Raw genomic sequence first — 16,198 nt, forward strand, 5'->3', positions numbered from 1 at the left:
CTCCAGTGCTATTGCATTCATTATAGTTTCCGGTCTTCTGCCATTCCCAGGTACCTGTCCAGAGGGCCGCGACCTGCTCACTTGGTGCAGCTGAAAACCAAATCCCAATTGGAGGGGTCACTGGAGAAAACCACCAAGTGAGTTAGACTCCGCACCTCTGGGCAGGTCTAGCCAAACCTGGGTTTGGCCGCAACTAGGAGACCTAGCCTAGTCACTCCCCTAGTCACCTGAACCCCTCGGCTCACCGTCCTCCACAGAGGAATTCTTGCACTGGATCGTGACAACGAGATTGTTAAAGTCGTCAAGTATGCTCTACATATATATTTCAGGACACACACATCTCATACAAATACATGCTTCTGATGTAATCTCAGTAGGCGAATATGATTTGCCATCTTTACCGGACACAGCTAAGCCATTTAGATGAGCTACTTGCAGGATCTGCGTCTGCCCCAACCTCACCTCAACAAGGGAAAGAACACACAGGAGCTGCTGAGACCCTTCCTCCCATATGCAACATTCGTTCTACAGCAGCAACTGTTCAGTAGTGATAGACCTTAATCTACGATATGTTACAAAAGGTCAATGTTCATGTCCGATGCATCATCATTTTTGGGTCGTTTCTAAAGACATGGGCCTGCTTCAGAGGTAGAAGCAGAAGTGGCCATGGCTGCCTCTATTGGTGACCGACCATCTGCGACATAATGCAGATTCTACTACAAAGTCCTTTCATGGTGTACATCAGGGCTAGCTCCATGCACACTCTGTGCATGCAGCAACAATAAGGCGCTGGGGTCCAGCTGCAGAAGAGCCCCGCCCTCCACCTACCTGCTTCTGTTTTTTTTTCTTCTCTGGGTTAGGGCGCAGTGAGGGAAGGGGCGGAGAGAGCACGAGACGGCGCTGGGTGCTGAGTCACCTAGCACTAGCCCTGGTGTACATCACTGTGTGTGAATGGGCGAGGACTCAGATGTCCACTTTCAATGTCTGTTCATGCTGTAATACCGATTGGTGAGTCTTTAGATGCACCATAGAAACTTGCACTATCCCTATGGCAGACTATGGCCTCCTCTGTGAGTGGTTAAGTATCTGTGTACGCAGCCACTTTCACCGACATACCCATGACATTCTCATTAGATGGACCATCTCTATGCATGCACTCAGCCACCTCCCTGTTCCTGCCCAAGTAAACCCAATACATTTTTAATACACTTCTCTGTGCTTGTGTCTAAAATTGCAACTGAGACTCTGCACGAACACCATTGGGACTCATGCGCTGTGAGACTCAGATGCATGCGAGATAGCAAAAAATTGCTTTGCTGCAGTTCATGTGACTTTCAATCAGACCCATATTGTATCAGCAAAATCAATCCAAAAATACTGATGCCGTAACAGCAAAATTCTTACATGTTCTCCAGTGTCTCCCACTGAATTGAGCATGCGTCAGCTTTCCTGTTTCATTTTTCTTAAACTGCGCATTAGTAAGCCTTTCTGAATGCCCTAACAACACGTTTCAAAATAATATTGATCTTGGAGAAGATTGATATTATTTTCTCGATCCTCTGCATTAAATGCGCACATGGCAATCCCACATTGATTCGAAAGATCGATGCAGGTTTGCAGATTGGACATCCCTACTACAGAGGGCACACTGCCGGAGTAAAGTGCAAGCCACTACAGTAGAGAAGATAGAAATCCGCAGCCACCTCCCATCTGGGATTATTAAACTTTAGAGTGAGGACTTGATTTCCTGACTGTCTAGAGTAATCCCTGATGGGTTACAGCCCTACCAGTAAGGTATGTCATAGAGTTGCTCCATTCCTATAAACATTAAAATGTTGAAAGAGGATTGCTCTACTGAGCAGACTCTAGTCTTCCTGTCGCTCCAGGGAGGCTTCATGCCCTGATCCAAGATGGCCACCGAGATTACTACTGGGCATGTGCAAGGGCCATCTTTTCTGTGTACTGTGTAGTGTGACATGGAGGGAGACCGAAGTCTCCTACTTAGCTGGTTAATACCTGCATTTAACACTGTTCCAACACCCCTGTACCGCTACCCGCTTGCAGCATACACTCACTGGTTGGTGAGCTGGATAGAACCATGTTCTGCTCAAGTTCCGCTCCGTCCACCAGTGTACATGTAACAGTGAGCACAACTGTACCTGCTATCTTTCAATAAACCAACACCACTGATTACTTAACTGGGTTGTTCATAGTTTGAATCATCTGCTGGTGTGTGCCTACATAACTCTGTAGTAGCAACACCTGCACACACATCATTTCCATCATAAAATAATCATGCCTCCATTCCTATTAAGAATAACATAAATGTTTCCCCACTACTAGAATAAAATAATTATACATCCATGATAAAAAAAATATTTCCACATTCAGAAATCTTACCTGCCATCATCATCTTTCCTTGATCCAACATTGGACCTCATTCAGAGCCGCTCGCTGCTGGCGGGCGCTTGCTCTGAATGTGGGTGTATTTTTTTTTCTCCGTCCACTCGTAAAGATGTGGGAGACCACCCACAGCTTGTGCGAGTGGCCAGGAGACCGTCACGATAATCGCGACCATCGGGCTTGTGACGAGACCCTGGGGTAGGGTCTAGCTGCCGCAAGCCCAAGTGGACTTCCTGCTGTAATAGAGGAGGAAGTCTACTACTGACATCACTAGTAATGTCAGTAACCCCTCCCAACAAACGGCAGGCGTTCCTAAGGGAACGCCTGCGTTTGTCCGGCCACCCCCCTACCCGCCCACAAAATCGACAGCTGACCCTTCTTGTTGCGAGCCCGTAGCTCAGTGGGACGCGGCGCATGCGCAGGGCATTAACATCGAGCCTTGCGTGCGGCTCTGAATCGGGCCCATAATCCATAGGGATAAAAAAAAATGCAAATAAAGAGCTTGCATTACTGTCTGTTAAGTCTACCTACTTTATAGGCAGGCAACCAATCAGAAGCAGTCTCACATCTCTGGCACAATAGAAAGAGGATGTACAGTAGTTATATTTTTTCTGTAACGATTTGTTATTGCATGTATGCACCAGCGCTCTAAGAATTAATAAACCTTGTGTTGGGGGCAGCTGTAGGTATATGAGGTAACCACCCTCAATTTGCATATGGATCTTTGATTTTTATATTTGTACCTCAGCGCTCTACCTATGTATAGTATATCGTCTAAATAAATGAATAGATGTTGGTCTTTCTTAAAAATCTTTTATTTATCAATATGTTGCCCCTATCAGAATCATATACAGACTTTTTAACAGACACCTGCGGCGTCTATTGGCAGTATTGTAAATGACAATTCTATGTTATACCCTGGATATAAAAGAATAAACTTTTAACATGTGTCTGATTGAATCTCTGTATCAGATGAAAAGTAAATTGTTGCCACACATATATTAGATACTTTAAAATCTCCTGCTGGCACTAGGCGATTATAAGACGTCCACATAAAACATTACAGCACGTATACGTTACAAACTGACATTGGGAAGGGTGAGTGTGTGGGAGTGTGTGATAGACAAATACAATAGTGCTTATGTGTAGGTATTGGGGGGCGGGGGGGAATAGGGATTATGTATTTGTATTGTCCCGATGGTGTCCAGTTATAATGGACCAAAGTTACTTTTGTATAGGGACCCTGGTATGGTCGTCATTGAATCATGAATGGCTGTTTGAAAAGTTTGTATAGCCGCTGGGGTCTGGCCGTGATGAGCTCCGTGGGTGACTTACCCTTCCTGGGCTGCAGAGACTCCAGTCTCTTATTATTGGCGTCACAGACGATCACCGCTGGACTTCTGCCATTCAGGTCCGTGAGTGGAGCTTTTCCTCTCCGGCTTCCTGAGACGTGGGTCTCTTCTGATTCCTTCAGGTGGTATAGGCGGTGAGACCCGCTCCGTCTGTCGCATGGTCCGCGGTCCCGCTCTGATGTTAGGCTGTCAGTGTGTACCTCCGGCTTTGTCGGGCCGTGGCTTCAATGCAAGTTTGTCAGCGTGTATACGCGCTGTCCTGGTCCTCCGTATATGCTTGTCCTGCAATCCAGTGCTGGGTCTCTTTTCCTGCTGATAGTGTGAGTACACCAACGCGTTTCGGCTTTGTCTAGCCTTTATCAAGGTGTATCATCTTAATTCCTTTTGCCTTCTTATATACCCTTAATTGTTTGATTGATCCTTCCATGTAATTAGTTACATCCTTCAAAGGTGTGGTGATTAGTAATGGAATCGTGAGGGTGACACATTAGGTGATATCTTACATACTGGTGACTTTTGACTTGTTTACAATTTTACTACTAATGGTCTAAATTCATTTATTTATAAAGTAATTTTTTTAAACTTAACATTCAAATTCAATTGAGCAATTCATCTTTTTAGCTATACTTGCTAGCTGGTATATCTCTTCATATAAATTTTATAATGGTCATTGAGGGAATGCCTTTTAGGATATTAATAATAGCAATTCACTACATTTTATATTAGCCTATGTACAGTGTTTGGTATTGCAATAAATTTGCACACCTCCAATGTTATATATCTTCTAGATATCGTACCCTTCTAAGCTACTAATTAGGTTTAGTGCATATATTATGATCTTATTAATTACAAACTGTATATAGTTATGATGTTGAAGATGTTTAAGGATACTAAATATGCAATTTGTTTCTACTCCTATAATCTTTGTCTATTTGCCCTCTTTGTAATTCTACATTTAGTTGTTCTGTGTGAATGCATATTCACTAAAATAGTTTGAGGATAGTTGATGTTTCAGTTGCGCTGTATATATTTTGCAGAGTGATCTAGCGACTCTAAATCATGTGACAGATTTTATATATATATATATATATATATATTTTTATATAATATGTTTTGTATCTCTAGGTCTATATTGAGACCTTTCGGTTGTAATGTGTCCAGAGTCATTATCCATTTTATTTCTGCTTTGCTCATTTTTTATTGTGGTCTCCTCCTCGCCAATTTGATTTTACTTTCTCAATTGCTTGAAACGTTAGCTGACTCGGATCTTGGTTATACCATTGTTTAAAATGCTGAGAAACACTGTGCATCTCAAATCCATTTAGGATGTTTCTCCTGTGTTCTCCAATTCTTTGACTGAATTGCCTTATTGTTTTTCCAACATATTGTTTGCCGCAGGGGCACTTTAAAACATAGATGACCCCTTTTGTTTCACATGTTATGAATTGTTTAATTAGAAAGGTTTTCTTGGTTATGTTTGAAGTAAAGGATACTGTTGGTTTAGTTGTTTTGTTACCCATAGTGAGGCAATTCTTGCATTTGCCACAATGAAAAAATCATTTTGTTTTTCGAGTCGTGATGACTGATGTTTGTTGTGGATCTTCTGATTTGATGTGGTTGTGAACCAGTTGCTTTCTAATGTCCGGGGCTTTCCTATAAACTATCGACGGTTTTGGTGGAAGGATGGATCCGAGTGTTTCATCTTTTAACAAGATTTGCCAATGTTTGTTTAGAATTTTTTTAATCTGTGCTGAAGCCGTGTTATATTCTGTTAAGAAATAAACTGATTTTTCATGCTTGTTGTCCTTCTTTTTCCCTTTATGTGTGAGGAGAGTATTTCTTTCTTTGTTTAGTACTTCCGTGTAGGCAGTTTCTAAGATTTTTCCATCATAATTTTTTTCCCGCAGTTGTGTTTTGAGTATTTCTGATTGTTGTATGTAGTTTTCCGTGGTTGTGCAGTTCCTCCTGAGCCTGGTGAATTGACCCTTAGGAATGTTTTCTAGCCATTCCGGATGGTGGCCACTTGTGGCCAGGATCAAACTGTTGACGTCCACGTTTTTGTAGTGGGTTTTTGTTCTTATTAGTCCTTCTTGTATATAAATATCCAAATCTAGAAATTGGACTGCCGTCTTGCTGTATTGGGTGGTAAATTTAAGATTTATATTGTTGTTATTGATTTGACAGATGAAAGTTTCCAGGGACTGTTCGCTTCCTTCCCACACAAACAAAACATCGTCAATATAGCGCTTCCAGAGGACCAGGTTCGCCCCAAATTTATTGTGGGTCCACACCTCCTCATGCTCCCAATGGCTCATGAAGAGGTTGGCGTAACTCGGGGCGAACCTGGTCCCCATCGCCGTGCCTTGCTGCTGTAAGTAGAATGTGTCCTCGAACCACAGGTAGTTATGATGAAGAATGTATTTAATCGCTTGTATTATAAATTCCGTTTGTTTTGGTTTCATGTTGGTATCTTGATCCAGATAATATTTTATACTGTTGATGCCTTGTGTATGATTTATAATCGTATAAAGTGATGTGACATCACATGTCACCAACCATCTGTTGTTGTTCCAGGTTAGTGTCTCTATTTCTTGTATAGTTTGAGTAGTGTCTTTGAGATGTGACGGTTGTTGAGTGACATATTTTTGGAGAAAAAAGTCAATATATTGAGAAAGGTTGGCTGTGATGGAATCTATCCCTGAGACTATTGGTCTTCCAGGTGGGTTCTTTTTGTCCTTATGTATTTTCGGTAGCTGATAGAAAACTGGAATTACTGGATGTTTATTGTACATAAATTCCTTTTCTTTGGTTATGATTCCCTCATCTGCTGCTGTATTCAGAATCTGTAATAACTCCTTGTTGAATACTTCAGTTGGGTCTCTTTTGAGTATTTGATAAGTGGATTGATCGCTTAAGAAGCACAAAGTTTCTTGAATATATTGTTGTGTATTCATGACTACAATGCCTCCCCCTTTGTCAGCCGGTTTTATTGTGATCCCTTTGTTTTTTCGTAATTCTTTTAGGGCTGCAGTTTCTTGTTTGCTGATGTTCTGATTCTTGACTTGTATATTTGTCTTCAATTGTTGAATGTCGTCCGTGACCATTTTTTCAAATGTGGAAATAAAATTTCCTTTGATGTGTTGCGGGTAGAATTGTGATTGTGGTTTCAAATCACTATGTATATATTCTGTAGGATTTTCTTTGTGCGTACTTGGGGCTTGATTCCTTTCAAAGAATTTTTTAAGGGTCAATTTTCTGGTGAATTTATGTACGTCTAGGAAAACTTCAAACTTGTTGATTTTGTTAGGAGGTGCGAATTTCAATCCTTTTTGGAGTATTGAAATCTGACTGTCGGTAAGTTTCAATGTACTTAAATTGAATATACCTTTCTTTTGTAGAATGTCATGTATGTCTTCTTCTGGAGAATCTTGTCTTATTTGATGTTCTTTCCCCTCTTGTTCTTGAGTTTGGTGTGTTGGATTTTTATCCCTTTGTTCTTGTTGTCTATTGCCTGTTCTCTTATAATTCCTCCCTCCTCGGGTTCCTCTTCTGGTTTTTCTGCTTGTATTACATTGTAGTTTTCCTTTTTTGGAGTTGAGATATTTGTTTGTCGTATTCTGTTGAGTTCTAACCTTTCTCTTCTGGCTTTCTTCATTTCTGGTGTTAGGCAGGCACTTGCTCCTGCCTCTATATCTAAAAAATGGTGTCCCCATTCTTGTTCTTCCTCGGTTTCGTTGAGGTTGTCGGATTGGTTATGTGAGGCAGGATTTTTTGGGGTGTTTGATGTTTGAAGTCTTGTAGTAAGATTTGCCTCTGTTTCTCCTTCTCGTAATGGTTCCGATGCACTTCGTATCGATGTTCTAGTAGTGTCTATATCATTTACACTTTCCTCACTTATATGTACAGTAAATTCAGGATTGATTTCTGTGATTTCTTGAACTGAAATTGAATTTGTATTGGATATTGACTTTATAGATGATGGTTCCAGAAGTAGAGTCTTTCTATGGTTTCTTAAATGCTTCATCAAATCATCATCATGGCATTTCTTCATATACTGTTGATATGTCAGGCCAAGCTTTACATATGATGGTGTTTCTCCAGGTGAGTAGGTTTTTTCTCCTATCCCTTTGTCTTGTTCTTTTTGTTCTTTTTGTTAGTTTCGTTATTTTTACTTGATCGTGGTTTTTTGAGATTTTGTTTCTTCTTATTTTTGATCCCAAATTTGTCCCTTATAATTTTGGTTAATTTCTTATTTATGATGTGTTCTTCTTGTTTCGATATTTCTTCTTTTATTGATGTTAATGTTTCTCTCTGCTGATCAGTTTGTATGTTTGTGTCCAATGTACTGAGTAATTGATTAATTTCTTTGTCCAATGATTCTAGTTGCACTGTATGTGTGTCGATTAATAGATCTATTAAACGTTGTGAGCAGTTTGTTAGTATTTTATTCCAATTTTGCATGAAGTCCTGGTCGTCCTTGTTATATGCGGGGGATTTTTTTGATATTCAATCCTTTGGGGATCACTTGATTATCTTTGTACCAATGTAGTGTGAAGTAATCCCACCATGTTTTAGTTTCTTTGGAGAGGAGTTTGAATAATCTTTTTAAGTCCCTGTGTGTGTTTGCATCCTCCTTAGTCCTAGTAGTATCTTTGATTAGTGTTTTAAACACCTCCTTCGACCTACTATCCCTATTTTTCCAAAATTCCAAGATTCCCATACATATATTGTGGAGGTATGTATAGATCTTTATCTGAGCTGCTAGTACAGACCTGGTTTAGAGTTTAATTAATGATTTGCTATTGCATGTATGCACCAGCGCTCTAAGAATAAATAAACCTTGTGTTGGGGGCAGCTGTAGGTATATGAGGTAACCACCCTCAATTTGCATATGGATCTTTGATTTTTATATTTGTACCTCAGCGCTAAATAAATGAATAGATGTTGGTCTTTCTTAAAAATCTTTTATTTATCAATATGTTGCCCCTATCAGAATCATATACAGACTTTTTAACAGACTCCTGCGGCGTCTATTGGCAGTATTGTAAATGACAATTCTATGTTATACCCTGGATATAAAATAATAAACTTTTAACATGTGTCTGATTGAATCTCTGTATCAGATGAAAAGTAAATTGTTGCCACACCCTCACGATTCCATTACTAATCACCACACCTTTGAAGGATGTAACTAATTACATGGACTGATCAATCAAACAATTAAGGGTATATAAGAAGGCAAAAGGAATTAAGATGGTACACCTTGATAAAGGGTAGACAAAGCCGAAACGCGTTGGGATACTGACACTATCAGCAGGAAAAGAGACCCAGCACTGGATTGCAGGACAAGCATATACGGAGGACCAGGACAGCGCGTGTACATGCTGACAAACTTGCATTGAACCCACGGCCCGACAAAGCCGGAGGTACACACTGACAGCCTAACATCAGAGCGGGACCACGCGACAGACGGAGCGGGTCTCACCGCCTATACCACCTGAAGGAATCAGAAGAGACCCGCGTCTCAGGAAGCCAGAGAGGAAAAGCTCCACTCACGGACCTGAACGGCAGAAGTCCAGCGGTGATCGTCCGTGATGCCAATAATAAGTGACTGGAGTTTCTGCAGCCCAGGAAGGGTAAGTCACCCACGGGGCTCATCACGGCCGGACCCCAGCAGCTATACAAACTTTTCAAACAGCCATTTATTCATTGATTCAACGACGACCATACCAGGGTCCTTACACAAAAGTAACTTTGGTCCATTATAACTGGACACCATCGGGACAATACAAATACATAATCCCTATTCCCCCCCCTCCCCCCAATACCTACACATAAGCACTATTGTATTTGTCTATCACACACTCACCCTTCCCAATGTCAGTTTGTAATGTATACGTGCTGTAATGTTTTATGTGGACGTCTTATAATCGCCTAGTGCCAGCAGGAGATTTTAAAGTATCTAATATATGTGTGGCAACAATTTACTATACATCTGATACAGAGATTCAATCAGACACATGTTAAAAGTTTATTCTTTTATATCCAGGGTATAACATAGAATTGTCATTTACAATACTGCCAATAGACGCCGCAGGTGTCTGTTAATAAGTCTGTATATGATTCTGATAGGGGCAACATATTGATAAAAGATTTTTAAGAAAGACCAACATCTATTCATTTATTTAGATGATATACTATACATAGGTAGAGCGCTGAGGTACAAATATAAAAATCAAAGATCCATATGCAAATTGAGGGTGGTTACCTCATATACCTACAGCTGCCCCCAACAGATTTTCCAAACTCATCTCCAAAGAAATTAAAACATGGTGGAATTACTTCACACTACATTGGTACAAAGATAATCAAGTGATCCCCAAAGGATTGAATATCAAAAAATCCCCCGCATATAACAAGGACGACCAGGACTTCATGCAAAATTGGAATAAAATACTAACAAACTGCTCACAACGTTTAATAGATCTATTAATCGACACACATACAGTGCAACTAGAATCATTGGACAAAGAAATTAATCAATTACTCAGTACATTGGACACAAACATACAAACTGATCAGCAGAGAGAAACATTAACATCAATAAAAGAAGAAATATCGAAACAAGAAGAACACATCATAAATAAGAAATTAACCAAAATTATAAGGGACAAATTTGGGATCAAAAATAAGAAGAAACAAAATCTCAAAAAACCACGATCAAGTAAAAATAACGAAACTAACAAAAAGAACAAAAAGAACAAGACAAAGTTATAGGAGAAAAAACCTACTCACCTGGAGAAACACCATCATATGTAAAGCTTGGCCTGACATATCAACAGTATATGAAGAAATGCCATGATGATAATTTGATGAAGCATTTAAGAAACCATAGAAAGACTCTACTTCTGGAACCATCATCTATAAAGTCAATATCTAATACAAATTCAATTTCAGTTCAAGAAATCACAGACATCAATCCTGAATTTACTGTACATAAAAGCGAGGAAAGTGTAAATGATATAGACACTACTAGAACATCGATACGAAGTGCATCGGAACCATTACGAGAAGGAGAAACAGAGGCAAATCTTACTACAAGACTTCAAACATCAAACACCCCAAAAAATCCTGCCTCACATAACCAATCCGACAACCTCAACGAAACCGAGGAAGAACAAGAATGGGGACACCATTTTTTAGATATAGAGGCAGGAGCAAGTGCCTGCCTAACACCAGAAATGAAGAAAGCCAGAAGAGAAAGGTTAGAACTCAACAGAATACGACAAACAAATATCTCAACTCCAAAAAGGAAAACTACAATGTAATACAAGCAGAAAAACCAGAAGAGGAACCCGAGGAGGGAGGAATTATAAGAGAACAGGCATTAGACAACATGAACAAAGGAAGAAAAATCCAACACACCAAACTCAAGAACAAGAGGGGAAAGAACATCAAATAAGACAAGATTCTCCAGAAGAAGACATACATGACATTCTACAAAAGAAAGGTATATTCAATTTAAGTACATTGAAACTTACCGACAGTCAGATTTCAATACTCCAAAAAGGATTGAAATTCACACCTCCTAACAAAATCAACAAGTTTGAAGTTTTCCTAGACGTACATAAATTCACCAGAAAATTGACCCTTAAAAAATTATTTGAAAGGAATCAAGCCCCAAGTACGCACAAAGAAAATCCTACAGAATATATACATAGTGATTTGAAACCACAATCACAATTCTACCCGCAACACATCAAAGGAAATTTTATTTCCACATTTGAAAAAATGGCCACGGACGACATTCAACAATTGAAGACAAATATACAAGTCAAGAATCAGAACATCAGCAAACAAGAAACTGCAGCCCTAAAAGAATTACGAAAAAACAAAGGGATCACAATAAAACCGGCTGACAAAGGGGGAGGCATTGTAGTCATGAATACACAACAATATATTCAAGAAACTTTGCGCATCTTAAGCGATCAATCCACTTATCAAATACTCAAAAGAGACCCAACTGAAGTATTCAACAAGGAGTTATTACAGATTCTGAATACAGCAGCAGATGAGGGAATCATAACCAAACAAGAAAAGGAATTTATGTACAATAAACATCCAGTAATTCCAGTTTTCTATCAGCTACCAAAAATACATAAGGACAAAAAGAACCCACCTGGAAGACCAATAGTCTCAGGGATAGATTCCATCACAGCCAACCTTTCTCAATATATTGACTTTTTTCTCCAAAAATATGTCACTCAACAACCGTCACATCTCAAAGACACTACTCAAACTATACAAGAAATAGAGACACTAACCTGGAACGACAACAGATGGTTGGTGACATGTGATGTCACATCACTTTATACGATTATAAATCATACACAAGGCATCAACAGTATAAAATATTATCTGGATCAAGATACCAACATGAAACCAAAACAAACGGAATTTATAATACAAGCGATTAAATACATTCTTCATCATAACTACCTGTGGTTCGAGGACACATTCTACTTACAGCAGCAAGGCACGGTGATGGGGACCAGGTGTGCCCCGAGTTACGCCAACCTCTTCATGAGCCATTGGGAGCATGAGGAGGTGTGGACCCACAATAAATTTGGGGCGAACCTGGTCCTCTGGAAGCGCTATATTGACGATGTTTTGTTTGTGTGGGAAGGAAGCGAACAGTCCCTGGAAACTTTCATCTGTCAAATCAATAACAACAATAGAAATCTTAAATTTAACACCCAATACAGCAAGACGGCAGTCCAATTTGTAGATTTGGATATTTATATACAAGAAGGACTAATAAGATCAAAAACCCACTACAAAAACGTGGACGTCAACAGTTTGATCCTGGCCACAAGAGGCCACCATCCGCAATGGCTAGAAAACATTCCTAAGGGTCAATTCACCAGGCTCAGGAGGAACTGCACAACCACGGAAAACTACATACAACAATCAGAAATACTCAAAACACAACTGCGGGAAAAAAATTATGATGGAAAAATCATAGAAACTGCCTACACGGAAGTACTAAACAAAGAAAGAAATACTCTCCTCACACATAAAGGGAAAAAGAAGGACAACAAGCATGAAAAATCAGTTTATTTCATAACAGAATATAACACGGCTTCAGCACAGATTAAAAAAATTCTAAACAAACATTGGCAAATCTTGTTAAAAGATGAAACACTCGGATCCATCCTTCCACCAAAAGCATTGATAGTTTATAGGAAAGCCCCGGACATTAGAAAGCAACTGGTTCACAACCACATCAAATCAGAAGATCCACAACAAACATCAATCATCACGACTCGAAAAACAAAATGATTTTTTCATTGTGGCAAATGCAAGAATTGCCTCACTATGGGTAACAAAACAACTAAACCAACAGTATCCTTTACTTCAAACATAACCAAGAAAACCTTTCTAATTAAACAATTCATAACATGTGAAACAAAAGGGGTCATCTATGTTTTAGAGTGCCCCTTGCGAAAACAATATGTTGGAAAAACAATAAGGCAATTCAGTCAAAGAATTGGAGAACACAGGAGAAACATCCTAAATGGATTTGAGATGCACAGTGTTTCTCAGCATTTTAAACAATGGCATAACCAAGATCCGAGTCAGCTAACGTTTCAAGCAATTGAGAAAGTAAAATCAAATTGGTGAGGAGGAGACCACAATAAAAAAATGAGCAAAGCAGAAATAAAATGGATAATGACTCTGGACACATTACAACCAAAAGGTCTCAATATAGACCAAGAGATACAAAACATATTATTAAAAAAAATATATATATAATCTGTCACATGATTTAGAGTCGCTAGATCACTCTGCAAAATATATAAAGCACAACTGAAACATCAACCATCCTCAAACTATTTTTAGTGAATATGCATTCACACAGAACAACTAAATGTAGAATTACAAAGAGAGCAAATAGACAAAGATTATAGGAGTAGAAACAAATTGCATATTTAGTATCCTTAAACATCTTCAACATTATAACTATATACAGTTTGTAATTAATAAGATCATAATATATGCACTAAACCTAATTAGTAGCTTAGAAGGGTACGATATCTAGAAGATATATAACATTGGAGGTATGCAAATTTATTGCAATACCAAACACTGTACATAGGCTAATATAAAATGTAGTGAATTGCTATTATTAATATCCTAAAAGGCATCCCCTCAATGACCATTATAAAATTTATATGAAGAGATATACCAGCTAGCAAGTATAGCTAAAAAGATGAATTGCTCAATTGAATTTGAATGTTAAGTTTAAAAAAATTACTTTATAAATAAATGAATTTAGACCATTAGTAGTAAAATTGTAAACAAGTCAAAAGTCACCAGTATGTAAGATATCACCTAATGTGTCACCCTCACGATTCCATTACTAATCACCACACCTTTGAAGGATGTAACTAATTACATGGAAGGATCAATCAAACAATTAAGGGTATATAAGAAGGCAAAAGGAATTAAGATGATACACCTTGATAAAGGCTAGACAAAGCCGAAACGCGTTGGTGTACTGACACTATCAGCAGGAAAAGAGACCCAGCACTGGATTGCAGGACAAGCATATACGGAGGACCAGGACAGCGCGTATACACGCTGACAAACTTGCATTGAAGCCACGGCCCGACAAAGCCAGAGGTACACACTGACAGCCTAACATCAGAGCGGGACCGCGGACCACGCGACAGACGGAGCGGGTCTCACCGCCTATACCACCTGAAGGAATCAGTAGAGACCTGCGTCTCAGGAAGCTGGAGAGGAAAAGCTCCACTCACGGACCTGAACGGCAGAAGTCCAGCGGTGATCGTCCGTGACGCCAATAATAAGAGACTGGAGTCTCTGCAGCCCAGGAAGGGTAAGTCACCCACGGGGCTCATCACGGCCGGACCCCAGCGGCCATACAAACTTTTCAAACAGCCATTTATTCATTGACTCAACGACGACCATACCAGGGTCCCTACACAAAAGTAACTTTGGTCCATTATAACTGGACACCATCGGGACAATACAAATACATAATCCCTATTTCCCCCCCCTCCCCCCAATACCTACACATAAGCACTATTGTATTTGTCTATCACACACTCCCACACACTCACCCTTCCCAATGTCAGTTTGTAACGTATACGTGCTGTAATGTTTTATGTGGACGTCTTATAATCGCCTAGTGCCAGCAGGAGATTTTAAAGTATCTAATATATGTGTGGCAACAATTTACTATACATCTGATACAGAGATTCAATCAGACACATGTTAAAAGTTTATTCTTTTATATCCAGGGTATAACATAGAATTGTCATTTACAATACTGCCAATAGACACCGCAGGTGTCTGTTAAAAAGTCTGTATATTTTTTCTGTAGTTTAATGTAATAAAAACTTATGAAAGCTGTGTAAATATAACTTTTTATGAAGGAGGCATGATTATTTTATTCCTTATGGGAATGGGGGCATGATTGTTTGATTATTTCTTGCTGGGGAGATTCAGGTGCTGTATGCCATCTATGGATGGTGTACACTTAAACACACAAGTTCCAAAAATAATGCTTTTTTTGAAATAGTTGAATAGCATAGTTTCTACGTTCCATACTAAAGCATGGGGGCGAAGGTCACTATTGTGGATAAAATGATTCAGTGATATCTCCTGCATTACAGGCGTAAAGAATGGATCAGTTACTCCAAATTGACAATTTCACATGAAAAGTTAGTAAAAAACAAAACAAAAGCATATTTACATTATGATGAATGTGCCTCTACAGGAGGAAGGGACTGGAGGCTGCAGCTGAAACCCGAAGGGCTGCTTGTTTAATTAAGGCCACCTGTTGCCCATCACGGATGTCTTCAGACTTAAGGCCCCCATACATCAGAGATGGATTGCAGCAATCGTACAATTTGCAATCGATTGTATATAAAAATCTTTCCCTTTTTCAATCGATTTCAGATTGCAGAATAGCCACAATCGATTGAAAAAGGGAAATATTTTTATACACAATCGATTGCAAATTGCACGATTGCTGCAATCCATCTCTGATGTATGGGAGCCTTTACACAGCTACTTAAAATCATACACACACATGTTCTCTATGGAGCGCACATTTATTTCTTATGATGCAAGATTTTCTTCCTAAACTGATCAAGATAGCAGGCTTTCATACAGCTGCCATTGCTAATTCTTTGTTTGTTTGTTTTTTTAGATAACCGTTTCTGATGAAGATGTTGCCAATCCTTCATGCATGGACTTGGTGAGAACACCACAGATGAGGAAATGTACTATAATTCTGATGTATGCTTGGTAAGATTGCCATGTAATTGTTATCTCCAGCTGGATACTAGATATGTGGTTATGGTTGTAGGGTAAATCTGATACATTACTTTGCTTGCAGGCTATGTTTGGGA

General features: G+C 39.2%; 1 protein-coding gene across 1 annotated transcript in view; it reads left to right on the forward strand.

Moving 5' to 3' along the window:
• Positions 1-16,198, forward strand: part of LOC148543160 (solute carrier family 22 member 3-like) — a 397,488-nt gene that overhangs the window by 281,272 nt on the left and 100,018 nt on the right. Inside the window, exon 6 of the mRNA XM_088451782.1 lies at positions 15,997-16,094. Coding sequence (XP_088307908.1) covers positions 15,997-16,094 — 98 coding nt within the window. The remainder of the gene's footprint in view (positions 1-15,996; positions 16,095-16,198) is intronic.

This window comes from Taudactylus pleione, unplaced genomic scaffold (assembly GCF_031769625.1).
Source record: "Taudactylus pleione unplaced genomic scaffold, aTauple2 ptg000006l, whole genome shotgun sequence".
Lineage (NCBI taxonomy): Eukaryota > Metazoa > Chordata > Amphibia > Anura > Myobatrachidae > Taudactylus > Taudactylus pleione.